General features: G+C 34.2%; 1 protein-coding gene across 2 annotated transcripts in view; it reads right to left on the bottom strand.

Annotated features, from left to right (window-relative positions):
* Positions 1–27158, bottom strand: part of LOC145293049 (uncharacterized) — a 45751-nt gene that overhangs the window by 10763 nt on the left and 7830 nt on the right. Inside the window, exons 1-3 of one of the 2 annotated variants that reach the window (XM_080139360.1) lie at positions 22175–22635; positions 11356–11567; positions 3413–4481 (exon numbers count right to left, since the gene is read on the bottom strand). In XM_080139360.1, the coding sequence (XP_079995486.1) occupies positions 3413–4481; positions 11356–11567; positions 22175–22283 (1390 nt within the window). In that variant the 5' untranslated portion in view covers positions 22284–22635. Of the gene's footprint in view, positions 1–3412; positions 4482–11355; positions 11568–22174; positions 22636–27158 lie in introns of those variants that run through there. The other variant, XM_080139361.1, reaches the window with a different exon arrangement.

The raw sequence follows: 27158 nt of genomic DNA, 5'->3' as shown, positions 1-27158 counted from the left end.
TTGGCGGGCGCATTTTTGTATGTTCAAGAAAGGCTTTGGTGGGAGTGGCTGATTCTCGACCACGTTACTATTTTTTAGAACTTTTTATATACTCCCTAGATTATAATATCTATGATTTGCGAACGGACATCGTCTCTACATTTATTTTGATCGACTTTTATAAATTCCCTCTATTCCGTCCTTTCGCGTGTTTGTTTGTCTTTTTTCATATAAATAAAGCAAAACTAATCGGAGTGAAGTAGGCCGCATGGCTTTCTAGCCAGAACCTCCAGAAACGCAATTAGCTTTGACCAATGTTGGAGAAACCCCTCATATCAGACAATTGCTACTCATTTTGAGAGCTCCCACTAACATCATGGAGAAGCAAACATTGGTTTTCCCCAACATCATGGAGAAGCAAAATACGACAGAAACTGGCCTGCAGCCAACGTTCATTTCTGCGCCTGTGTGAACTCATTTCTACAAGTCAACTTTTTAATTGTTAAATTTGAAGCTTTTCACTTCCTCTCATGTCTTAGCATAGTAGTAAGATCTCAGCTTTTCTTTCACTTTCTTTTCCGCCTTCGCGTCATGGGTTGAAGTCTATCTGCCTACTAACACTTTTTTTCTCTCCAAACACCCGGGCAATGCCGGCCAACCCTGCTAGTCTATTATATAAATCTTACTTGTCTGTTAAGTCTTAAATGTATGCATGTATGATTGCTTAAAACTGTCGACAGAGGCGACGGATTTTCACAAAATTGGTATCATTTTGAAGCTCGACCCTTCAGACGAAAAATATAAAAAAATTGGCGAAAACATTAATTCCTTCGCCCTCAACTGAACACTTTTCTACAGGGAGGGGTCGCATTTTTCGCCGATGTTTTCAAAAGTTACCGCCTCTTTTCAATTGACTAGCCTTAATTTAAACATTCGCCACTTCTGATTTGGCGATGGGCACAACAGCAAAGACATTACTTTTTTTTCACATTCTTTTTCTCCTTCGCAGTACAGGTTCAAGCCTGCCTGCCTACTACCACTTTTTTTTTTTTTTTTTTTTTGCTCAACACACACCTCCAAACACCCGGGCAACGCCAGGCATCCAGGCTAGTAATAAATAAAGCATTAAATTGAAATGTCAAAATAGTCTCTTGGATAGATGGAATACAGAATAATCAAATTTCATAAAAGATAAAATGTTTGTATTTTTCAATGTAACACAAAAACATTTTCAAAATAAACATTCAAATTTAGCAAAATTGTGAAAATTCCTCTGACTTTTGTGAAATTTTAGCAATAGATATTAGACACTAATTAATATTCTTGTGATTTTTTTTTTTTTTTTTGCATAGCAGTTCATTTTCTAGAATCAAAATCATGCAATGGATTTTAATGAAAATTGGAATAAGAATTCTAGACATAAGGTTTAGTAGCATTATATACTGGGATTTTAATATTTGTAAGGGGCATAAAAATTATGTAAAACTGTTGTGTTCAAAGAATTAATTTAACTCTCCTCAAACAGGTAACCTAGTGATATATATATATATATATATATATATATATATATATACATACACACACATACACAACATCTTTGCTACATTCCAAAGAATAAAATTTTATTCACTTTACCAATTATTTGCTCAAAGCAAAAAAACACTGGCACAAATACATATCTGTTTCGTTCACAGAAAAAACTATTATGTCAGTGCCGGATCTTGCTTCCATGGATTCGTCAGAAAACTAGAAAATTCTCAATCAGAAAAAAATACATAGTGATACAACAAACAAAAATCATCAAAACAAATGCATGGAGCTTACCTCCAATTAAGAAAGAGGTTTAGGAATCACTTCTCAGAAAGAGCAGCCACCTTGTACTATGCAAAAAAATCATAAAAATATGCACAATATTGCCCAATGAAAATGGCTATAATAATTAATAGTTAACTTGGTAAATAACAAATTTTATAGAATACCTTAATCAAATAAATAATACTAATCATTATATAAGATATGCAATCTAAAGTTAAATTGAAAAGTCATTTCGAAGTATAGATATACAAAACCACATGGTACTAATCTAATATATAAACAGCTATATATTGATCTGTCTGTTGGTCTGTCTCCATATTTTCAAACTATCTCTTCCAAAACTATAAACAGAGCACCGCTAGGAGCCTCAAATGATTGGATTTTTTACAGGCCATTTTTTTATAGGTCTTTAGCCAGTTAAAATAGTTTTTAATGGGTCATAAATGGATCAAAATTTTTAAAAATCGTTAAACATTTTGTATTTTCATCTTAGTTTATTCTTAATTTTAAATCAATTTATATACGTGTCATCATGGTACAGTGGTAACGTCACCAGCTTTGAATGCTATAGTTTCAGTTTCGATTCTAGCTGATGGCACCCAAATATCTTATTTACTTTTGAAATCACAACTAATAATATATACAAAATTTGGACAAATTAAAACATCATATTTAAGCATATTTTGTGCCTACGCAAAGCCAGGTAACCCCCCCACCCACCTCCGCTAGTTATTATTAAAAATATTTATTTACATATGCTGTTACATTAACAATCATTGAACTTATATTTAAGGTTGGTATGTATAAAGAATAGAATAATATAAAGAAATATATATATATGTATAAAGAATAGAAAGTATATGCAAAAACATTTTCACACACCTATAGACATTTGATGATATTGTCTGCGGGCATTGAATTCATGGACCAGAGGATAGAATTGCCGATTATCAATTAGATGCTTGTAGGTTCGATCATTGGTTCAGGATGAGTGCTAGTCTACCCACACTGAAGAGTCGTGATACTGCAAAACAGTCTGTTTGTGGACGACTATATATATTTCAAATATTGTTTTTAAAAAAACAAAATTCTATTAATAACTCAACAATGCACAGCTAGAGCTACAAACACTTTTCTATTATGTTAACTACTTTGAATACAGAGAACAAAACTTGTGAATTTATCGAAAAATCATACTCTATTATCCATAATAGCAAACAATTGTTTCAGTCCATACTAAGATATATATAAAGTTAACCATATATGTACTTATTTTTCTTAGGCCATCATCAGGGCTCGTGCCCATACATATCAACAAAAAACAGTAACCACTACAGAGAAAAACTTTTGTATTCTACATTTAATTTAATAATCTGCATTGAATACGGAATGTTAAAGTTTTTTTTCCGTAAAGGTTGTTGTTTGTTTTGTTCATATATACGAGCACTGATGATGGCCTAAGAAAAATAAGTACATATATGGTTAACTTTATATCTAAGTCTGTGCCGAAATAATTGTTTGTTATTATGGATAATAAAGGACGATGCTTTGATGAATTCATAAGTTTTATTCCTTGTATTCAAAGTGGTTGACTTAAGAAGAGTAATAGAGAACTTACCTTGTTTTCCAAACTCTTGACTGTGTTCTGTTTCTTTTTGTACATTCTTTATGGTTGAAATCATGAAAAATGGCAATTTGCTTGAAGACACCTTTGATGGCATCTCTGGTTGGGAGATAACATGCCCTGTTTGTTGGTTTCTTTCTGAGGGAAGAAAATTTACTTCATTGTCAGACACATGTGGTGCATGAAGCTTATTATCCATACCAAATTCTGAATGATAATCGGGGTTTTTTGTTGGTAAATGTTGATTGTCTGCCATAGATTTGTCAACAAATTCGTCATTGCCATTGATCGAGGAAGATTTTGATTGGTCAGCAGTCAGACCACCATTATCAATCATCTGCCGATTTGGATCTGGTTTTACAACAGGATAATACTGTTGGTTCAAGGGCAATGCATTTGGGTCACTTCCAGACTGACCATTTCTGTTAATTGGTAAGTTATTTTTAACTTTATCGATATTATTAGCAAACTGTCCATTTGGGTTTGAAACAAGTTTATTTAAAGAATTATGTTCAGAACCACTTGCTAAACTATTGTAAAATTTAGATTGAAGAGGTTGCTGCACAAGATTAGATTTCGCATGCATTTGCTGTTCAGCTATACTATTTTTAGCCTGGACTGGCTGCTGGAGTCCATTAATATTGCTTTGGGCTTGGACTGGTTGCTGGAGCCCATTAACATTGCTTTGGGACTGGACTGGCTGCTGGAGCCCATTAACATTACTTTGGGCCACGACTGGCTGTTGAAGTCCATTAACATTGCTTTGGGCCTGCATTGGCTGCTGTAATACATTGGCATTATTTGCATATTGGCTTGGTCTCTGTACATTTACATTACCTTCAGCTTTGACAAGAGGTTGATTAAGTTGTCTTTGTACATTGACATTATCATGTGTTTGAACAGGCAAATTAACTTCCAGTCTCTGTCCAACTATACTATTTTGAGATTGTAACGATTTTGGCAATGGTATACTTTGTGAAATGTTCATTTTGTCTGGATGAGACGATTTATTTATCATTTGGTCAGAGACGAAAGCATTCATTTCTGGTGGTTTGGCTGCTTCCTGAAATGACATTAAAAACAAATATTAAATTTTAAAAGATAAATGAAAAGATTTAAAAGCAAATTTATTCTCACATTTTAGGATCTAACAGATGTTGCCAGAGTGTAAATATAAAGAATTTTGTTTTGAATGCATGCAGATTTTCCGATTATTATACGACAGTGTAAAATAAAATATTAATTTATCAAATGTACTGACATGTAATTTAAAAATCCAATATAATAACTTTATATAGTTTTATTATTAATGTTACTTTTTTTTTACTCTTTTTCACTCCAAACAAGGTATATTGCCGCTTGGAATGTAAGGGGCTACACGGAATTGTGGGGAGTTGAGCAGTGAAATGTTTGTCCACATTACATTTAAACTTCTGCAAGTTAGTAGTTAAAGAAGCTGGAAACAGTGGAGAAATTCCAAAGTCTAGCAGTCTGAGGAAAGAAACTATTAATGTAGAAGGCTTTTCTGAATCTAGGGACCTTGACAGTGAAGGGGTGGGATTTTGCTGCTTGTCGGCTTAGTCAGGAGTATGTACATCGAAGGAGTACACATGTAACGAGTTCATCAAAGCACATTCTATTAAAACACTTGTAAAATAGACACTGGAAGATGACATTGTAGCGATGGGACTGAGGTTGGATCTTGGCTGACAGTGCAAAACCCATTAGATCTGAGACTCTTTTTTAGACCTGGTCTAAGTGTGAGAAACTAGTGGTAGATGAAACAGACCAGATGTGGTAACAATACTTCATGCATGAGCGAATTGTAGCTTTGTAAAGCTATAGGATATTCTCTGGTGTGAGTAATTTTCTAGTATGGCAGAATGTATAACAGATTAAAGCACAATCACTGATGGCTTCTGTTGATTCACTATTCAGGCAATCTAAGCTATCATTCGAGCAAATTCTCATCCAATTCAGGTATTCTAGGCCTGCCAATCCAAAGTATCTGATAGATTTCTTGTGGTATTATTGAAACAAAAGAATAGAAAAAAAATTTCCTTCTTATAAAATGTTCGAACTAAGTGTTAAATAATTTTTTAATCTTAAATTTTTTAAACAATAACAAATCTGCATAATGTAAAAGCAGAACTGTATTCATAAGATCTTTGGAAAAAGTGAAGAAACATTTTTTTTTAGATGCAAGAGCGAATAGTAAAAGAAAAAATACAAGTCAAAATTAAAAAAAAAAAAAAGAAACTATGCTCTTAAGTTTGAAGAAAAGTCTCTTGTTTTTTTTTTTTTAATAAATGACAATATCAACCAATTATTAATCCATAAAAAAAGAATCAATAGTCGATAATGAATGCTAGCTTTCTAAAAAAGCTCACAAAATTTTAAAAATTTAATTTGTTTTTTAAAGAAAGGAAAAATGATAAAATTTATATTTACACTGAACTTTATTCCATATTTATTGAAAAAAAAAAAAAAAAAAAAAAAAAAATTCCCAAAGAATTGTTAAGTACTCTTTTTTTTTACATAGTAGTCACCACTTATCAAGGCCCGGAAGCTACTCGGGGATAAGGGTTATTGCATGTACAGTAATCAATGGGATAGTATCATAGTAATCGTTAGTATTGGAGATATGATAAAGTGTCTTAAGGGGGCGATTCATCAGGAATTTGTCTATGTTGGACTTGAAGACATTCAAGTTGTAGTCAGGTGGGAAACAGGCAAACGGAAGAGAGTTCCACAGGCATGCACTTCTAAGAAAGAAGCTTTGTTCATGGAATCTACGTTTTGATTTTGACACAGATAAAGAGTGGGGAAAATTATTGACAGTAGTTTCAGCTAGACAGGTGTTTATCGTGAAAGATTGGCGAGGGATGACCAGAGATTGGAGCTCAGACGAGCACTTGCCATGGAAGTAACAATAAAACAAAGACAGGCTTGCAATATCTCTTCTGTGGGAGAGAGGTTGCAGGGAAGAGAAAAGGGCATCCCCCACTAAGCCACAAAGGCTATTTTGTACTCTGTCAAAGTAGGATAGGCTGTTTTTAGCAGCTACTGCCCAAATGTGGCAGCAGTACTCCATCCTTGGACGTACTTGGCTTTTATATAGATAGAGAAGAATTGCATCAGTAGTGAGATATCTTCTGGAGCGGTAGAAGGATCCTACAATTTTTCCAGCAACTTTGGCAACAGATTTGATGTACATGTTCCATTTCAGTAAGGGCCAATCCCAGAAGCTTGTCAAAACATGGAGCCTCCCCAAGACGAGAGCCATTCATTTCAATTGATGCCAGATGGGGATCAGAGCATTGATGATGTAAAGATAGGAGCTTGGTTTTAGATGCATTAAAAGTAACCAGCCACCTCTTTCCCCACTGTACCACGCGCTCAAGATCAGAGAAGAGAGAATCAGAGAGAACTTTGTCATTTACAGCCTTTGAAGAGTTGCCATAGATGGTTGTGTCATCAGCATAGATGTCACGAATGATTTAAGTATGTGCTTTGGGAGATCATTGATGTAGATCAGGAAGAGAGTTGGGCCCAGGATGAATCCCTGAGGGACTCCAGCTATAATACTGTGGGCCTCTGATTTTTGCCCATCAACCACTACTCTTATGAGCATATCAGAGAGAAATGATTTAATGATTGAGAAAACATTTCCAGTTATACAGTAGCTAGAAATCTTGTGAAGTAGGCCTTTATGCCATACTTTATCGAAGGCCTTTGATATGTCATGAGCAATTGCCCTAGAAAGGATGCCTTTGTCAAGAGATTCACTAATCCTATGAGATATAACTGTTAGCACATCTGCTGTAGATCTAGCAAAACGGAAACCATGTTGCATGTCACTAAGAAGGTTATTTCTGGTGAGGTGGTTGACTACTTCTTTATTTAATATGGATTCCAGCAACTTATTCATGACACACAGGAGACTTATTGGTCTGTACTGAGAGGGAGATGATTTATCGCTTAAATTCTTAAATACAGGGCATACTGATGAGGTTTTCCATGGTGTTGGGAAGCACTTATCCTTAAGGCAATGCTTAAACAGTTTTGTAAGTATGGGGGCAAGCTCGGGTTGAAGCTTTTTCAACACTATAATTGAAATGCCGTCAGGGCCAGTTGCTTTACTGGAATCAAGGTTCTTGATTAGTTTGGCGACCTCACGTACAGATATTTGTATGTTGCATAGCGTGTTGTCTGTTTTAGGAGGAAATACGAGGAGTTGATGGTGGTTGGGATAGAACGCACACTTCTGTTCAGGATCCTGTTTGCTATTTGCCAAAACTGGTGGCAACCAAGCCACTGCTCAGCTACTTTGGATTTAACGGACTGAGCATATAGCTCTCTTGCATTTTTTATTACTCTTTTACAGTGGTTGCTGGCAGTCCTGAAAGCAGCTTTAGTCTCAGTACATCTATTACGTTGGTAGTTATGGAAAAAGTGATTTCTGTGCGTGATGGCAGCAGTACATTCTGGGGAGAACCATGGCTGGCTGTTAGGTTTTTGTTGGAATTTTTTGGGTGGTATGAATCGGTCTATGCCTACAATTAACCATTCGGTCAGGTCTGATATTATAGAGGACACATCCTTTTTAAACATTGAATGCAGAGGTAGATCAGATATAAATGTACGGGAACTATCCCAGTCAACCATTGAGTATCGATATACAGTACGGTGGAGAGGTGCGTCTGAAGACTTATTACATTTCATTTTTATCTTAACTGATACAACTGAGTGGTCGGAAGATTCCAAAGGAGATAGAATGGAACATGAACATAGCTCAGGAGAAGTTGTGAGAAAAACGTCTAGAAGGCTTGGATACTGACTGGTAGTATCTGGCACACGGGTGGGTACTGTGTTGCTGTTGTTGTTGTTGTTGCATTCAAGTAAATAAACTTAAGTTGGTTCATGGACTTTACTTACCTCTCCACAGAGGCAGAATTAGACAAGATCATTTTTTAACATGGTGAAAATCTAGTTCCTAAAAAGGAACACTAGATTGAGACAAAGAATTAAAAAAAAATGCCTCAATTTAGAATTTTTCCTCCACTGACTGAGCCAGAAAAGATGGAATGCAATATCAGAACAGGTACTACATTTTGAATTCTGAGAATATGTCAATGAGGTGGTTGCTTGTATCAATCTTGAACATTTTCTGTCGCTAAATAATCAACTATGTCAAGCTGCTGTGGAACAGAGAGAGATGAAAAGTGTGTTGTGCGAATGATGGTGTGAACGTCATGTCAAAGAGATGACCCAGTGGTTGAATCTTGCTGATCAGGATCTGATTGCTTTCTTCAAGCACCAGCTGAAGGTCAAGAGCAGATGTGTTAGAAAAAGATTATATTTTCTTTTTTTTGAAAACAGGTGAATACAAGTAGCGAGTTTCTGGAGGTCAAGTATGAGTATGTGTTCCCTGTCCGAACATGGCACATGTGGTTCCTGATCCTGTTGAACCTCAGCTCCTTGAGTAAGTTTAGCTTCTTAACTAGTCAAGTGAAGGAGTTTAAAGTGAGATATTGATGTACCTATTTTTTCTATGACATCGTCTGGAACAATAAAATGTCTTCCTGCCAACAATTTGTACCTATCGAAGATAATTTTAAGATTTTGTTTTTTAATCATTTCCTCTGCAGCTCAAAATAAGTTGACACTACTATTTACACAACTTAAAATATCTGTATTCTTAAAAAAAAAACAGAAAATAATTCACTTGCCAATCGACCTTAATATTTAGAAAGAAATAGAAATGTTTCATCCAATGCCAGTAGGCATAAGTGAAACATGAACAAATTCCATGGAATCTTTCATGTTTTTTTCTAATGGCTGGAAATTCGCCAAGGCTATCAACGGTATTTTTTATTGTGATGCCATCACTAGATGGGCTGCCTACCATGGCTTAACAAAGCCTCATCTACCATCGAGAGAAGAATAGACTGCGTCAAAACTGTTTGAATGAAGTTTTTTGGTATTTTTACCTTGCGGTACATACAGCGCCTTGCCTTCCCAAATGGTCACCCATCTGGTACTGGCCATGCTCAACATTGCTTAACTTTGGTGATCTGGCGAGAACTGGTATGTCAACATGATTGTGCCATACAATATTTGATACTCATGCAGAGACTGATCCGTGCTGAAATAATAACATTATTTAAAAAGCCATTCTTAACATAGGGAAGGGAGGGTGTTTTGTACCTATTCTGTACTTTAACCTTACAATTGAATAAAAAAAACATCAAAACCTTAATTAAATGTGGAAATACGATTTAAAAAATAGCCCGGATCACTCTCTGTATTACCACCAAATATTTAATCCTGATCAATATTCTTTCTTATTAGACATATTCAGAAGTGGGGCACCACTATGAGGAGGAAAGCCGTTTTTATTCTCTCAACAAATCTCACTTTTCAAATCACTTATTAACAACTGATTTTTTTTTTTTCAAAATTAAAATAAAAAGATTGTACTAAGTGAACTAGAATTTCTATAAGAAATAAATTCAGTTGTGTAATTGTAAACACTCACAGCTTTACTGATTTATGTCAAATACTTGTTTTGTGTTGTTTTATCGTAGTGTGATCTCAAAGACGATCATTGGGTCACCCTTGCAGTTTTAAGGTTTCTGAATAGATCCCATTAGTATTTGACAGTTTAAAGACTTCAAAATTACTTGTTATTTTATTATTTTACCATATAATAAACAAGTCAGTTATTTGAAGCCATTATTAGATGAAAATAAAAAAATTTAAACGGTCAAACAAGATATCATTTGTGTAGTTGGTATGTGAATGTAACTGTTTTAATTAAGTTTTTATTTTAAACAATTTCATTCAATGAATTTAATGACCAAAAGATAATAAAATTAGGTTAATTTCACACAAAATCATGATTAGAAAAATAAACAAAATGAAAGATTATCTATAGTTTTTTGTTACCGAACAATATCTTAAAGAAATTAATTATTATTTCAGTCATGTAAATTCTTTTGAGTTGAGAACAAAATGCAGACTCGAGTCAGATTTTGTTCTTAATTTTTCCACAACAGCAGCAGCATTTTGTTCCTTCTTTTTCTCTTGCAACTGATAGTGAACTCAGATGTGAATGAAGCAATGTCCAAAAAACCAAAAGATGTCTGTCAAACAAAAAAAAAAAAAAATGTCAGAACTCATTCTCACCAATTCGTACCAATTCCTCTTAAGGTAAACCATTAACTCACAACACCAACTTTCAACATCTCCACTCTCTTTTGGCTTCCTAACTCAACTGACTGTTTTCTCCAATTCATCCCTTTCATTCCCAAATACAAATTACTGCCACATGTATATAAAAGAACCTATCTATAGACTTAAGTTTTTCTTTTCTTTTTTCTTCTTCGATCTTGTCACCTGATAGGCTAGACAGAGGTGTGTGGTCACTTGCGAGAATAATAACTTCTATAAAAAAAAAAAAAAAAAAAAAAATCCAAAATGGTCAGTGTTTTAACTTACACACCATACTTTTTTTGAGAATTACATTTATTTCAATTTCACTATTCTTGTTCATGAAACAAAAAGTCACCTAGGCAAAGCCGGATAAATACCGCTAGCGAGATATAAAGTTTTTTTTGTTTTTTTTAAATAGCTGGCATAATGCTTACTCAATAACTGTTTGAAGTTAAAAAGTGACTTTGAAGCCTTCATGATAAAAAAAGTATTACGGTTTATGTGCTCTTAAATCAAAGTAAAACATTATTTTTTTTTATAATGTGTCCATGTTGCATGTGAGAAATATAAGTTTTAATATGTTTTGATTAGGTGATGTCACTTTTACAAAACCAGAAAAAAGTGAAATTATGGGTAGAGGTGGGGAGAATCATTGGATATTACATTAATAAACCAAATATAATTGGATTTCTAGAAAGAAAAACAAAAAATACACTTACTCTGCCAGAAGCTAAATTAGGAAGTACATCTCTGGAAATTTCATCCAGATGTGTTTTGTCAGAAAATTCTTCTGCTTGTTGTTCAGTGTTGTCTGGAAAGCTTCTTCTGATTCGACTATAAGGTTCAGATTCTAGATTGTGCTGCAAACTTATAGCTTTACTATCTTTGTCTGGAAAGGAACTGAACTGATTCAGTTCTTGGAACAAATTTTCTGGAGAGAAAAAAAAGAAAGTAATAAAAATATAAGTAAAGACTTAAAACAAGTACAATATTTAAAACAGCACAGAATCATTTCTACAATGCTTTTACTTTGATGATGATATAGTGTGTTATTTTCTCGTTTCAAATCTAATTTATTTCATTTCATGATTTTGCCGTTTGTGTAATTCCTTCCTTTTATTTGAGTTTTTGCGAAATGTTCAGTTTTGAAATTTTGTATGTGACGATTATGTGAATTATTTGGACTTGCGATGTTAATATTATTTCAACCAATTAAAATAATAATGAAATGTTCATTGTCCAGTTTAAAAAACTGATTTTTATGTCTTCATAAATAAACGTGATTTTTATATCTTCATAAATAAACATAATTTGTATATAAATAAATCTGATTTTTAAATCTTCATAAATAAACTTGATTTTTATATCTTCATAAATAACTATTATATGCCTTATTTATATAAATTATTCTCTGCATAATAATTAACTGTTGATATTAATAAAGAATAAACAAGTTACACATTTAAAGATTCAGTAACATTTTAGTGAAAACTAAAGAAAAGAAGAATCATTTTATTCTAACTGCCAAATCATTATCACTAATTTACAACATTGTATTTTCTCTTAATACTTAAATGTTCGGATACATTAAAAAAGTTAAAATATTAAAAAATAAAAATTCTAGATTTAGAAAACATAGTATCCTTGGTACAGAATTTTTGGTCATAGTCAGCTAACATACTTCCTAACTTCTAGACAGGAAGCAGTGACAAGGCAAATCAGTTTCTTCACTTTTATTGTTCTTTAATATTTCTATCGTGAAGCGATTTATTGAAAAAAAAAAAAAAAAAAAAAAAAAAAGGGACATTATTGAAAAATATACAATAAAAATTAACGAAATTATACAGATAAAAATATCGCAATTAGTCTTTCCTTGCACTTTTAATAACAAAAATTAAAAAATAAGTTTTTATTTCATTTGAAATTTTTTAAGAAATATATTTATGAAATTATTAAAATATTTTTTAATTTGAAAATTAAGGTTTTTTATTTGAATTTATATAATAAATATGTTTATGAAAGTATAAAAATAAAATTATTGAAATGAAAATTTTCAAACATCATATAAAAAACGTATCCAATATATAATATTCCCAAAATAGTTTTAAAAGATTTTATATAGGGTTTTCAATAATTCTTTAAAAAAACAAAACAAAAAACAAACTAATTTCAATAATTCTTAATTCAAATAAGACTGAAAAAACTTCAATGATTATTAAATAAAAAAAAAAAGAACGACTGGAAAATGTAAAAAATGTAATGTAAAAAAAAAAAAAAAAAGAGTACATGCAGAGGGGAGATATAGGCGGAAGAGAAAAAGCGAAGGAATTGATTTGCCTCTGGTAGCAGCCACGCCGGAAGTTAGGAAGTACATTAGCTGACTAAAACCAAATTGTTTCTAACTCTGTATAGAAGAAAATTTGGATATCTTAATAATTGTCTTCTGATGTCCTGTAAAAATACAGAGTTTGAAGCAAAAAAAAGAAAAAAAAGGTGAAATATATGCCAATCATATACTTGCAACTTAAGATCATCAAGCTGAAAAAATTCAAGTATTCCACATTTTGACTGTAAGATTTAAAGACATTATAGTTCAAATTCATAAGGCCTTCCTTTTGGAGTTATTTGTGACTTTATTCCGCAGATTCTTGAAAACAAAACCCACTTTAAAAGAAGTCGTGAATGAAATATTAAATGTAAAAAAAAACTAAGAAAAAATCTTAAATTCTGAGGCTTATCAGCTGATAACCATGCAAAAATTATCAAGCAGCATTTTTATTAGAAGCCAAGATTAATGCCTTAATTTTTCAGCTAGAGAAAAATAAACATGTACACTAGCATCATATGCTGCTATGCAAATCACTTCTTAAAGAAGTGCTTTGTTCATTTAGATCATGTTTCATTTGTTTTATGGCATGTTAACGATCTATGGGTTATTTAATAATGAATAAAGTCATCAAGTGGAATTCTATTGGTAGGATAATTATTTTATATTATAAAACATTACTCTTAGGAAGAAATCTTACAATAAGAGTAGGAACATTACTCTTTCACATTGGTAATCTTCTTTGGTTTTAAGACTAATGATATTTAGTCACTGCCTTCTAGTATTTATTTAGGAGGCAAATAAAAAGGAGATATAAGGTTTTGACTTTTGATTGGATCAGACCTGGGGTGGAGTGGGGGGGGGTTATACTTCTCTGTGTGAGCTTGCAGTCAATGAATTTGTGGCCTTAGTGACAGCTCAAAAAGATCATAAATGTTATAAAAATAAGTGGCTACCTCATAGAATGATTTGCTTTGATTGCAAAAATGACAATCATTACCAAAATCCTGTTTTACCCATCATTGTAACAGTAACTTATTAGACTACAGAATTTCAAAAACTATTGTAAAAATCTTGTAGAAAATTTTCTTTTTTTAAATACTGAACTAATAAATTCAGGAAGTTGTCGGGACCAACTTGACTCATTTTCTGAGGTTAGACATTAGACCTCTAAATCTACTGTCAGCATTTCTGACTGCTTGAAAAATAGTAAGAAATTGTAAAATCAATCTCATGGTGGATACAGAAAATTACAAAAGATTTAATGGATACTTTGTGTTGACATGATACTTAAGACAAAACATTCAAGGACTGCATGAAAAAGTACAATTTTAATATGGCAGCAGATCACCTAAAAAACTATGAATATTTGCTGTATCTCTTTCTCTCTAATCTTTTCATGTCACTTTTCCCTTGCCCAGAAGTGGAATAAATCTATTTGAAAATCTATCATTTAACTGTAGATCTATATCTATGAAATCCAGATATACGAGAGGTGTGCAATAAGTAATGCCTCTGACCCACTTCCCATAGGAGTAGAGCAACAAAATTTGGCACAGTAATTAGTCTTTCTCTACATAGGAACCACCCAGAGTTATGCATTTCTCCCATCGTTTGATGCAGCTCTGGAGACCGTTTTTGTAGAACACCCCAGGTTGGTCCTCCAACCACAACATAACTTCAGAAATCAAGGCTGCATCATCTGGGAAACGCTTTCCTTTCAAAAACAACTTCATGGCTGAGAAGAGGTGAAAGTCAGAGGGTGCAAGGTCAGGAGAGTAGGGAGGATGGGGCAGAATTTCATAACCACATGCCTGTGCTCCTGATCTGGCGACATGCGAGTTGTGGACCACAGCGTTGTCCTGCAGGAGGAGGGTACCTTTGCTGATCTTGCCCCCGTCTCTTGATTTTGATAGCTTCCCTTAATTTCCTCAAAAGTGAAGCATAATAGGCTCCTGTAATTGTGGTACCCTTTGCCAGGAAATCTGTCATCACTACTCCGTCCTTGTCCCAGAAGACTGTGAGCATGACCTTGCCAGCGGAGGGCTGCACCCTTGCCTTCTCTGGAGGTGGTGAGTCCAAGTGCTTCCACTGCATTCACTGGGCTTTGGTCTCTGGATCATAGTGATGGACCCAGGTTTCATCCTGTGTAATCAGTCTTTTGAAAAACTTTGACTCATCTTCTTGGCACATCTCCAAATTCATCCTCAAGCACTCGATGCGTTCTCGCTTTTGGAATGGTGTGAGCAACCTGGGAATCCATCTAACAGATACCTTATGTATATGCAAATGGTCATGAATGATAGTTTCCACAGACCCTGTACTAATCTTGACATCTTTGGCTATTTGGCGAACAGTAATGCGCCATCTTCCAAAATGGCAGTCTCAACTTGACAGACAGATCCCTCATCAATGACAGAAGTGTGGGGGGGGGGGACCAGGTCTGGGAGCTGTTTCCACAGACTTCTGGCCATGAATTTAATTGAAAGCATATAAACTGTTGAATAAAAGTCATTTAAACTGGCTTTAAAATTCTTAAAATATCCTCATGTATTGAAAAGAAAATCATTTCATAAACAGAATAAAACATTCTTATTATAACAAAATTAAGTTATATTTTATCACAAAATGGGGTACTTATGTAGAATAAAGACCATGCTATTGTCGGAATTTTATGGGCAGTTTATGTAAAATGACAAAAGGTGCTGAAACATTGAGTCAACGAAATTGTAGCAGCCAACATCATTTAAGAAAATGTTTGCTATTATTGCTTTATTTTAAACAGGGCGAGCCTGCGGGGTTTCCCCCTCCAGGAGTGAAAAATTTACTTTCACCATGGCTAATGTTTGTGCAAAATTTTTTAAAAGTCCAAGGCATGGTTATTGAGAAAAGTGCAAATAAATGAACAGATGAATGATTTGGGGGCAATTTTACCCCTATAATGGCCCCTAGCGGGGCAACCAGACTTATCCAGAAAAAGCTATTCTGGCAAAAATTTACTTTCACCATAACTAATGTTTGTGCAAAATTTAAAAAAGTTTATAAGGCGTGGTTATTGAGAAAAGTGTGAACGGACGAACAGGAGTGATTTACTAGGTCCAATCTCGCCTTTGTCGGGGGAACCAAAAAATGAATATAATTATATTAATTATTCATTGTATTTTCTTCATAAGAAAAAGAAAATCATTTTTATTGTTTTTTCCAGTTCATTTTTCACTAAATTATCTTGGTCATAACAGAAACATATTTTGCAGTGATTTTCCAGTATAGCCGACAAAAAAAAAAAAAAAAAAAAAAAAAAAAAAAAAAAAAAAAAATCAAAATTTTCATTCGTTATGTTCCGGCATTTTACATAAATGGCCTGGAAAATTCTGATAACACAGTCCTTATAAGAAACCAATATGGTTTAATTAATTATTTAATGACCAAACAATACGTTAATAGTTAAATTTAAATTTCCAAATCCTATTTTAAAAAAAGAAAACAATAATCATTGTAAAAAAGAAAAAGAGACTTTCAAGCTATGCCGAGTAGACAGAGTTAATAATTTATAAGGAAGTAAATAAAAAAACCTGTTAGAATCAAATATCATTGAACCAGTGTAGATATTTGTAAAACGTGTCGGATAAGAAAAACCAACGTGGTTAGTCATAGATTATTTATAAATGAAAAATCACTCAATTCAAAAGATGCCCATCCTTGATATTTTCAACAATGGTTTCGAAAATAGCAAAGTATAGTCTCTACCCCAAATACAACCTAAAAAAATGTCAATCAAGTTTTCCCTACCTTAAAGAGCTGGTGGTAAATTGCAGAGTTTCAAAAGTATATCACTAATTGACTTAGCAGTTTTTTCATAGAATATTGAATTAAGAACTCTTTAAGCAAATGTTCCTTTAACATTTGCTTGTATAGAAGATGTGACCGTTTGGGATATTAATGAATGGATGGTTTGGTTGGATGTTTTGTTTTATGGCATATCAACCCTCTCTAAATTATTAAAGTGTCACATCGAGTCATTTTGGTAAAATATTTTACACTTTAAATTCTTAATATCTTCACATATTTATTCATTACTATAGAAAAATTCGAGCATGAAAAGTAATATGGTTAAGCTTAAACATGGAAAAGTAAAGGATTAGTTATTAAAATTAGAAAAAGAAAAGGACAAGATATTCTAGTAAAAAATATAAGAAATTTATAACTTAAAATATTACAGCATTAAGAATTAATTATATGTTATAAATTGAATTTAAAAAAATTCTTAATGCTGCAATATTTTAAGTTATAAATTTATTATTACTAGAATATTTTGTCCTTTTCTTTTCCAGTTTTAACAACTAGTCCTTTACTTTTCCATGTTTAAGCTTAACCATATTACTTTCCATGCTCGCATTTTTCTATTGTAAGCTATGATTTTGCCAGGCTTCCAGTAAATTCATTATTCTTTGCATAATTTTAGTCTTATTTTTTTGCCTCCACAAACATAACATACACATATGTAATAACAATGTACGGCACTCATCTGCTTTCAATAAAATCCCCCAATTATATCCCTTTCATTCGTTCTTTTTCACTTGTTACTTCTCTTTTCACAAGAGCGGTGAATTAGTGACAACAGTAGTCGCTGAAGTGACGTGGTTGCTATGGAAACCAGTAATAAAAAATGTTGCTCACCTCCTTACATTTTTTTTATGATTTTGAACACCAGTAAATTCATCATAACTTTTGTTTTACTGAACAAAAATTGAAAATTCTTTTTTCACAATATAGCTGAGAAGGTGATCTATAAACTGTAATAATTGTTTGAAATTTGGTCGAAAAATGAGTAAACGGTGAAGCTTTAAAGCAGTTCTAAATAAGTAAAACTGCCACTTAACCATATATTCAAACACAGTAGTGTTTGAATGATACAGTAAACATATTTTTAATACAATTGGTGTGTACATTAATTTCTTTTGTGTACATATATTTTGCAAGCAAAAATGATAGAATCTATTAACTCATAGATGGGACTACCACTCTGGGTCAAAGTGGACCTAAGGATAATGGTAACTAATGTAATGTTGTGACCCTTTCGGCTGTGATCATAGCATAGTATCTGTGTTAACTGTGGCAAGCAGGGCCAAGGGTCAAAACATTATTATTATTATTGTTGATTCGAGTGATGGCTGGTTGTTGGATCAATTATGATTAGAAAAATAAACAATTAAATTGGGAAAAAAATGATTGACGTATAATATAATAATATCGCAAAACGAATGTGAAAATAGAAAATAGATGTAAACATTATTTTTGGTTTGCATAAACAAATAACTAGATTGGAGACATTAAGTTGGTCTGAGACACATAATGATGTGACGTAAAGAAACATGTGATGTATGTAGATTTGGGGAGATTCTAGGAGTCATTAGCTGGACATTAGAGAGAACGGACGACTCAAGATGACATGGGAAGCGGCGTCACTTCGGACAGCCAAGATGTAAAGTATGTGTATTCTCTGAAAATGCCAATCAGATCACGAGAATAAATGTTCATAAATAATTCAGGTATGTGTTGTGTCATTTACATCTGTTAAAAAAAAAACAACTGTTGTCTACAACTGTTTCGATACGTCCACGTCAATCGTTTCCCGTAAGAACAGTTGCATAAATGTTAAAATATACACACTAGATGATCAACTGAATGATACGACATATATACATATACATAATATAACATGTATGTCGTTATGGAACATTAATATTCATACACCTGCCTATATAACACTAAGTGGTGATCCCACATCCCCCAAAGCTCCCAAATTAGGGCCTCACCACTGGTTATGCTGAAAACCTTAGTAAATAGGATCATGACATTAACTTGGCAAAATTAAAAAAACTAGCTGAAACATGAGCTTACCTTTACGAAGAGCAAATGTGCTGACAGAGTAACAATAATATTAACACTTTCAGGTGATGAAAAAATTAAACCATCATGTCAAACACTGAAGGATGAGATCTTTGTGTGCGCAGAGGAGAGGGGGTTCTCCCTTGGCTTCCCCACAGCCACCAGAGTTTAAGCCATTGTTCAGATGACTTGTTCTTTTCTGGGTGAGGTCCTATGCAGCTCTAGGAAGTTCACTCTCCTAGACTTTGTCTTCTCACTCTTTGAGAAGGGGTTAGTTTGTTGTCAATCACCTAAAGTGTCCCTACAGGGGGATGCTGATGGGGATTTAAAGGCAAAAGTGCTTTTTTTCTAATGCGCTGGCTTTTCAAAATCTACTTTCCGAGCTTGTGTCACATTTTACCACCATGGGAGGGAGGTAAATACCAGCTCAACACCCAATATAAAAGCCCAGGAGAATCGTCGAAAACAGCTTACTACATTCATTGGATCTATCAGGACTAACCAAAAGTTGACGTTACCAATCCAAAATGTGCTAAAAAGTGATAATGTACAGGTGCGAACCAGCATGTTACATACATTTTTAAGTCCTATATTTCACAGGTCCCATTTGATACACAAATCTATTTCGCCAAGTTTTTCAAGGTGTTTTCACACATAGTTGCCTAAAAAAATTAGAATCTTATTTTTTTTGGACAGCTGTTAATCTACAAATTTACCAAATTTCAATATTTTAGATTTATTTTGGGAGCATTTTCTTTTCACGAGCCAACAAAACAAATAAATGATAAAAATATGCAACAAATAAATGTTATCAAAGGCAGAATAACTTATTTTCCTATCTACATGGACAAATTTTTTGTGCTTTTAATTTTATTTACTTTGAAAGAAAAGTATTGTCAAGTCTCGAGTTGAAATAAAAAAAAAATGACAGTTTTGTTATAGCTATTTGAACCCTTGATAATCGCTCAGAAATAAAAATGTTAAATGCTGGTAGAAACACTTCTAATGTCATCAATTTTTAGACTACAAGGAAGGGAAGGGGCGCCACGAGGAGATAACTCGGTCTTAAGCGTCGACACCCCCCTCCTGATGTTAAATAATAGCTTCCCTTTCTTCCTTGTGGTCTAAAAATCGAAGCATGGCTACCTTTTGCTCGGTGTCAAATTGTTTTTCCTCTGTAAAAAAAAAATACTTGATCAAATTAAGTGATTTTTTTTTTTCGGAGAACTTAATTCGGCACTTCTGCATGGCAGTGACATGAGGCGAAAGTGTGTATTTTAGTTTCAAGAATGGCCGACAGAGGGTGTGTGTCGGCCGACAGAGGATGTGTGTCAGCCGAAAAGGGGCCGACACCTTTCGAAAAGTTTGTGCAAAGATAATCCTTTAAAAGGGGTTTTAGAACAAACTAGCGAGGGGTACCCAGCGTTGCCCAGGTGTTTGGAGATGTGTGTGGTCACCCAGGTGTTTGTGTCGGGGGGGGGGGGAATTTTTTAAAAAAGTTTTGGTAGGTAAGTATGAAGGATCGAACACGAACCCTTGATGCAAAGTTGGAAATCAAAGTGTGAAAAAAGAACGTGCGACGTTAACCACTGGGTCACCACGAAATACTAACGAAAAAACGTTTGATTTTATTTAAGTATTTAGAATTGGCAGGTGCCCATTTTAATGACTTAATGAGGTCAACTTTAACTGCGGGGTAGTATTTTATTTACTGCGGGAACGCTTTTTTATTTTTGTTTCCCCAAGATGTTGGGGGGGGGGCAGATTTCCATAACAAGGGGATTGTCCAAATTGAATAGCAATTGTCTGATATAAGGAGAAACTCCGCATTAATCAAAGCTAATTGCTTTTGGACATTGGAACGATGTCCGTTTCGCTTTTATTATTATACGAAAAAGCTTAATGCGGCGATCGAAAATTGTTGAATATTTATCTTTTCAAAGTCCGGCAAATTAAATAGACAGGCGTAGATATTATCATTTAGGCGCAATATAAAAAGTTTTAAGAAGTTGTGAGGCGACCGATCGGTTCTCGGAAAGAAGCTTTTCTTGAACATACATGAAAACGCACGCAGACACACACAAACATTTTCGCTTTTATATTTATAGAAGATAGATAAGGGAACAATCCTTTGTAACTGTGCAAAAACACTATATTTCAAAAAAGGTTTCAATAAAAATCACTCATTGAAAAAAAAAAAAAAAAAAGCAATTAAAAAATTTCTGTAAATTTTTATAAATAAATAAAAACTCCTACATTAAAATTATATTTTGCTCCATTGACAAACAAAAATTATATTTTGATATATGTTTACAATCTTACAGTGAAAAAAAAAAAACAAGAACAATCTGTTTTAAAAATAAAAGGTAAATGTTTACGACCTGTCCCAGCGTAGTAAAACACTCTCAACCACCCCATGTTAAGAACGGTTTTCGAAGTTGGGGGGGGGTATTTATTCCGAAAGCCGTTCTTAACATGGGAAGATCGGGGTGTTTATAATACGCTGAGGCACTTCGTAAAAATTTACCAAAAAAACATTATTCCTAAACCTCTATAAACGTTTCATGTTTTTAAAATTCTATTTTGCTACATTGGCAAACTAAAATTATATTTTGATGCATTAAATCACTCATTGAAAAGAAATTATATTAATACATTAAAACTATATTTTGATACATTTTTTTTTATTCAATAACTGTCTCGGTTTTCATATATTTTGTGTTATTTATTTCATTATATATTTGCGTTATCGTAAACATTTGTTTATATTTGAGATTCACATAATGGCCGCTAAACGGCAGTTCTCTTTCGAAGAACGGTGGGGGGGTCCATAACTTGTCTGTTGCTAATATGTCACTGTCATGCAGAAGTGCCCTTAATTCCATGGCGGGTTCGTACTATATAACTTTTTTTCAATATTTTCGTTTTTTAATGTCTTGATTAAACTGTACAAGTACCAAAAAAAATCGCCTCCTAACAAGCAAAAGCACCGAAAATGGTACATTCTTGGGATTTCGTATACCTAGATAACACAGAATACAATAAACCACCAGCAATTAAAACAAAATGAACGCATGATTAAAAACAACGTCAAGAAAACATTACTGTATATATATATATATATATATATATATATATATATATATATATATATATATATATATATAATGAAAGGTAAGTAAGTCTAACAACGTTTTTTGTTTTCTGTTTCAGAATTCTGTCTTTCGTCTATTCAGGATTTTCTTTAATCAATATTACCAGCCATGGGGGGCGATCTATAAGTACCGGAAAATAAATAAAAAAAGAATACCGGAGTCACTAACCTTCAAAATTTTGGAGAACTTTCTTGATTACTTTATCGTCCATTGCATAGCCACCGAAGACGATTATAAGTAAAGGAAATAACAAAGACAAGGATTTCAACAAGATCATTTTCGGAGAGTGAGCAGGTGTTAAACTAAAAACCGGAATCTCCGCAGAATCGTCGTATGGTTTACGTGCGTGAGTGTCCAAACAAGATGTCGCAATAAATATATTTCTTTAAAGCTTATAAAAATATTAACGAATCCCAACTATATTGTTATGAATGTTCGATGAAGATAAACACACCGAAATTCCTAGTTTACATCCACCAAGTTAATAAATTTGTATTCTTATTTTGATTTTCAAATTGGGAGAAAAATGACTTTGATGCGGAACGGCCATATTGTCGTCGTAGAAATCTGGCCAATCAAATCCGTTCTTACAGAACGATTGCTTCGTTTTGTATTTCTTTAGAAAGTGTAAAGCTATCCCCAAATTCCGCGTGTTAGTTGTACTTCCGCTTTCCGTTGCTTCACGGTGCATGCCCTGGAAAAGACACTTCAGATTAATGCCTACCAGTTTAAAAATAAACAAACGAAAGTGGCTGTTTTTTTTTGTTTTTTTTTCAGAATGGTTTTATTTTTAATAATATAAAAAAAATGATCTTTAAACCAACGAGTACGTAATGCTTTCACCTGAAATGTGGTGGTATAAAAGATCAATGTAGACAAGCATAATATATGTGCAGTCACTGCAGTGTACACATATTGAAATGTATTTAAAAAAATGGTTTTAATTCTAATAAAATAGGTATAGTAAAAATATACATTTACTTAGAAATATTTTTCTTTACAGGTATTTTTCACAAAAAATCTAGTTTATGTAAAAATATGCAATTTACTTTGAAAACTATTTTCATTAATAATTAATTTTCGACTTCTAATTTTTGGTGAGTTTCACTAAACTGTTGCCAGGTGGCGCTTCTCGGTCCAAGAACAGGGGACGATAACTCATACTTTTTATTAAATTCTTCGGAAACTTTATCTTAAAATGTATGTGTGGCGAATTACAAGAATAACGAATACCTTTAGGAGATTTAGGTTTTATTCGACTAGAAGAACACACAATACATATACAAGATGGTGACTCTGTATATCAAACAAAGGGAGACAATTTCCTAGAAAGGGGCAGACTCTCAAGTGATTATTATTTTACCACAATCACCGCCACATCGAAAACAGGTAAGGCGTAATGTGATGTCATTAAAATTACTAAACAAATGAATTAGTGTCTTTACAAGTCTACTCAATTAAGGGGGTTTATGACTCAAGTGGAATGACGCAGGATTTGTGGGCTAGTTGTGTGTTTTTTCACAGAGTCGTTCACAGTTCTTTTAGGGGTAGTCCTTAGAGGACTGACTTCCTGGCTGAGCTGGTGTTGGCAAATCCACAGTGATGTGCATTTCCTGATCATTGTCTCTAGGGGGTAGACTTCTGAGCTGGGTTGATGTAGGTACATCCCTGGGAATATTCTTTTGTGGTGATTCATTATGGCCTCTGCCCTTGGGGGCTAGATGCTTAAGTGAGACAGTTGCCTCACTCCTATCTGATTTTCTAATGTGGGCATATTTTGGATTTGCTTCTATCAGTTCGATCTCATCGACCAGTTGTTGTTCCTGGGATACCGTTTCATCAATAATTTCCCAGGGTGACTTAGCCAAGCAGGCAAGGTAATACCAGTGGTCGAGCGTCTGTTAAATTTGAATAGTCGTTCATGTGGTGTAGCATTGGTTGGTGTACACAGCAATGAACGATTAGCATGTAAAGCTTCAGTCAGGACTTCTTCCCAGCGTGACTCTGGAAGACCTTTAGTTTTTAAAGCTAGAAGGGTTGACTGCCAGATAATGTCATTGTACCTTTCCACTTAGCCATTGCCTTCTGGATTATATGGATTTGTTCTACTTGTGACAACTCCATGATTGTGTAGGAAAGCTCTTGTTTCTTGGGAAAGGAATGAAGATCCTCTGTCGCTGTGTATGTACACCGGCATGCCAAAGATAAAGAATAGATTGGATAGGCAGCTATTGACAGTTTTGGCTTTCATGTTTGGGCAGGCATAAACAAAGGTAAACCTGGAAAATTCATCTACAATGGTTAGTAAATATCTGTTCTGAGATGAAGAAGGTAGTGGTCCCTTAAAGTCAATGCTTAGGCGATCAAATGGCTGAGTTACTTTGACTAGATGTAAGTTAGGTGGTTTGTGGAAATTTAATTTGATAATGCTGCCTGTTTGGCAATTAGCTGTCACTGCGTGGATTTCTTCAACTGAGTATGGCAAGTATTTACTTCGAATAAAGTGTGTCATTTTGGTTACACCTGGGTGACATAGGGATTTGTGTAATGCTAACAGTTTGTTGTCCGTAAGTGTAGCATAACTTGTTCCTGTGAGAGTGTCTGCTACCGCATTCTCTTTTTGTTCTCGGTACTGGATGTTAAAACTAAAGATGCAAGATTGATTCTCCAGCGCAGTATCTTTTCATTTTTTTTATTTTGCCATGTATTTTGTGTATCAAACATGAATCGGCCAGATTTTTGGTCTGTTTTTAGAATGAAGTGCCTACCAATTAAGAAGTGTCTCCATTTCTCGACAGCATCAACTATTGCAAGAGTCTCTTTCTCTACTGATGCATAGTTTTATTCCCTGCCTTGTAAAGATCTTGAGTGAAAGGCAACTGGTCAATTGTCCTGACTAAGTACAGTGGATATAGAGTTGTGGGATGCATCGGGTTCTATGACAAACATTAGATCGTCGCTAATTACAGTTAGGCTGGCATTTATCAGGTCAGTTTTCAGTGTCTGGAAGGATGTTAAAGCCTTGCCTGATAACAGAAAGATTTTTGTGGATTTCATATTTTTAATTTTGTCCGAAAACCTACTTTTCCATTTTGCATAGTATGCAAACATTCCAATCACACGTTCCAACGACTTTGTATTTTGGGATGTTGGTAATTCCACAAGTATGCGTAGACATTCTCGGTCAGGCTTGATGGTTCCCTCAGATATCCGATATCCTAAATGATCAATTGTTTGGGTAGAGAATTTGCACTTCTTCTCATTGTAGGTCTAGTTATCCAGTCTGGCAGCCCTCTTGAAATGCTGAACATTGATCTTGTGTTTTTCCAAGGTAGTGCCACAGATGATCAAATTGTCAACATATGCATAAGTTTCCTGTAAACAATATTTTCCAATGAATTCATCCATTTTCCTTTGGAAACAAGCAGTCCTATTAGTCACTCCAAAAGGCATCCTAGTAAACTGGTACAGTTGACCCCCAGACTGGAAAGCAGTATAAGGCCTGTCATTGGGATGTAAGGAGTTTTGGTGGGATGCACTTTTCAGATCTATTGTACTGAAGTATTTATACTGTGAAAGTTGGTTCACAGTGCTTTCAATGTTGGGCATGGGGTTTGCATCTAGCAGTGTATATTTATTGACTGTTTGCGAATAGTCAATAACCATTCCTTTTTCATGGTTACCATCCTCTTTCACAACCAATGATTGTGCCCTCCATGAGGATAGACTTGGCTCAATAATCCCCTCCTTCAATAATCGTTGTATCTCTGAGTCAATGAACTGTTGATCTGGCTTTGAGAATCTCCACAGTTTGGTTGCGATAAGTTTGCAATTTTTGTATAAGTTAGCAAACAGAGTTGGAGGTTCAACATTGATAGTCATGAAGGCACAGAATGTTAATGTTGGTTTGATGCCACCATATTTGATGACAACACTTTCATGTTGTTCTTGGAAATCAGTACTAAGGATCATATCAGCCCACAAACCATTAATTACATTTAAATTAAACTTTCTGTACTCACATCCAAAAAGGCTGAAGTTCACAACACAATATCCTGTAATTTTGTGGTCTGTGCTCCTGCAGTCATGCGAATTGATCCTGAGCTTCTGTGTTGCTTCAGCTTAAGTCTTTTGGCAACATTGTGGCTTATAAAGCTTCTATCAGTACTTCCACTGTCGATTAGGGCTTTCAGTTTATGTCTTTTCAGAAACAAATTAGTGGATATTTTAAACCCCGACTCAGTAGCAGCAGAAATGATGGCTGAAAGTGTAGGGCCGTTACTATTTGATATTGACTGAATAGCATCGATAATTGCAGCTGAATGAGTGCTGGAATCGCTTGAATGGCATAATTTTGAAAAATGTCTGATTTTTGAACTTTTTTGGCAAGTTACTTGCCTTGTTGGACACTTACTTCGTGGGTGGCGTAGATTTCCACAAAAGCAGCATCGTGGTTTTGTAGAGGCCAATGTGGCTTCCATAGATGCAGCAGTCATAGTAGGTGTGGGAGAATCTTGTTGGACAAAGGCAATAGCATTCTTTTGAGCAAGATCAAGAGACGGAGCTTGACTGTAAGCGTTCTGTAGGTCTAGTGTCCTATTCTCCAATAGCCTCTGTCTAATAGGATTGAACTTCAGACCATTGATGAACGCATCTCAAATAGCCTCTTCCTTATAAACTTCAGCTGTGACTGGTTTGTAGTTACAGTCTTTAGACAATTCACGCAGAGCTTCTAGGAATTGGTCGATAGACTCATCTGGATTCTGGCGCCAACTAGACAGGAGATGACATGCAAATATTTTGTTTGTAGGCTTAACGTAAACATTCTGTCGAAAATTCTAAGGAAAGTAGGTAGATCAAAGTAGGGCTTGGGACAATGGTTGTGAAATTTTGCAAGATCATGGCCCCCAGCTCTGATCATGAGTCAATAAACACAAGGCTTTGAGAGCAACCTGTGTGTCGGTACTCTTATTATTGATAACTCACAACGTCTACTGAACATTGCCATCATGAAAGAAAACCGCGCTGCCCCAATGAAAGCAATCCTTTAAATAGTTGGTAACAATTGTTCAGATGCAAATACTTCCATCAGAAGCAGCAGCAGATATAACAAGAGTCAACTGTTCACCGGTTTTGTTTAATCAAAATCGAA

The sequence above is a fragment of the Euprymna scolopes genome, chromosome 14, assembly GCF_053919585.1.
Source record: "Euprymna scolopes isolate OS-2025 chromosome 14, ASM5391958v1, whole genome shotgun sequence".
Lineage (NCBI taxonomy): Eukaryota > Metazoa > Mollusca > Cephalopoda > Sepiida > Sepiolidae > Euprymna > Euprymna scolopes.
This window is presented reverse-complemented; position numbering and strand designations above follow the sequence as displayed.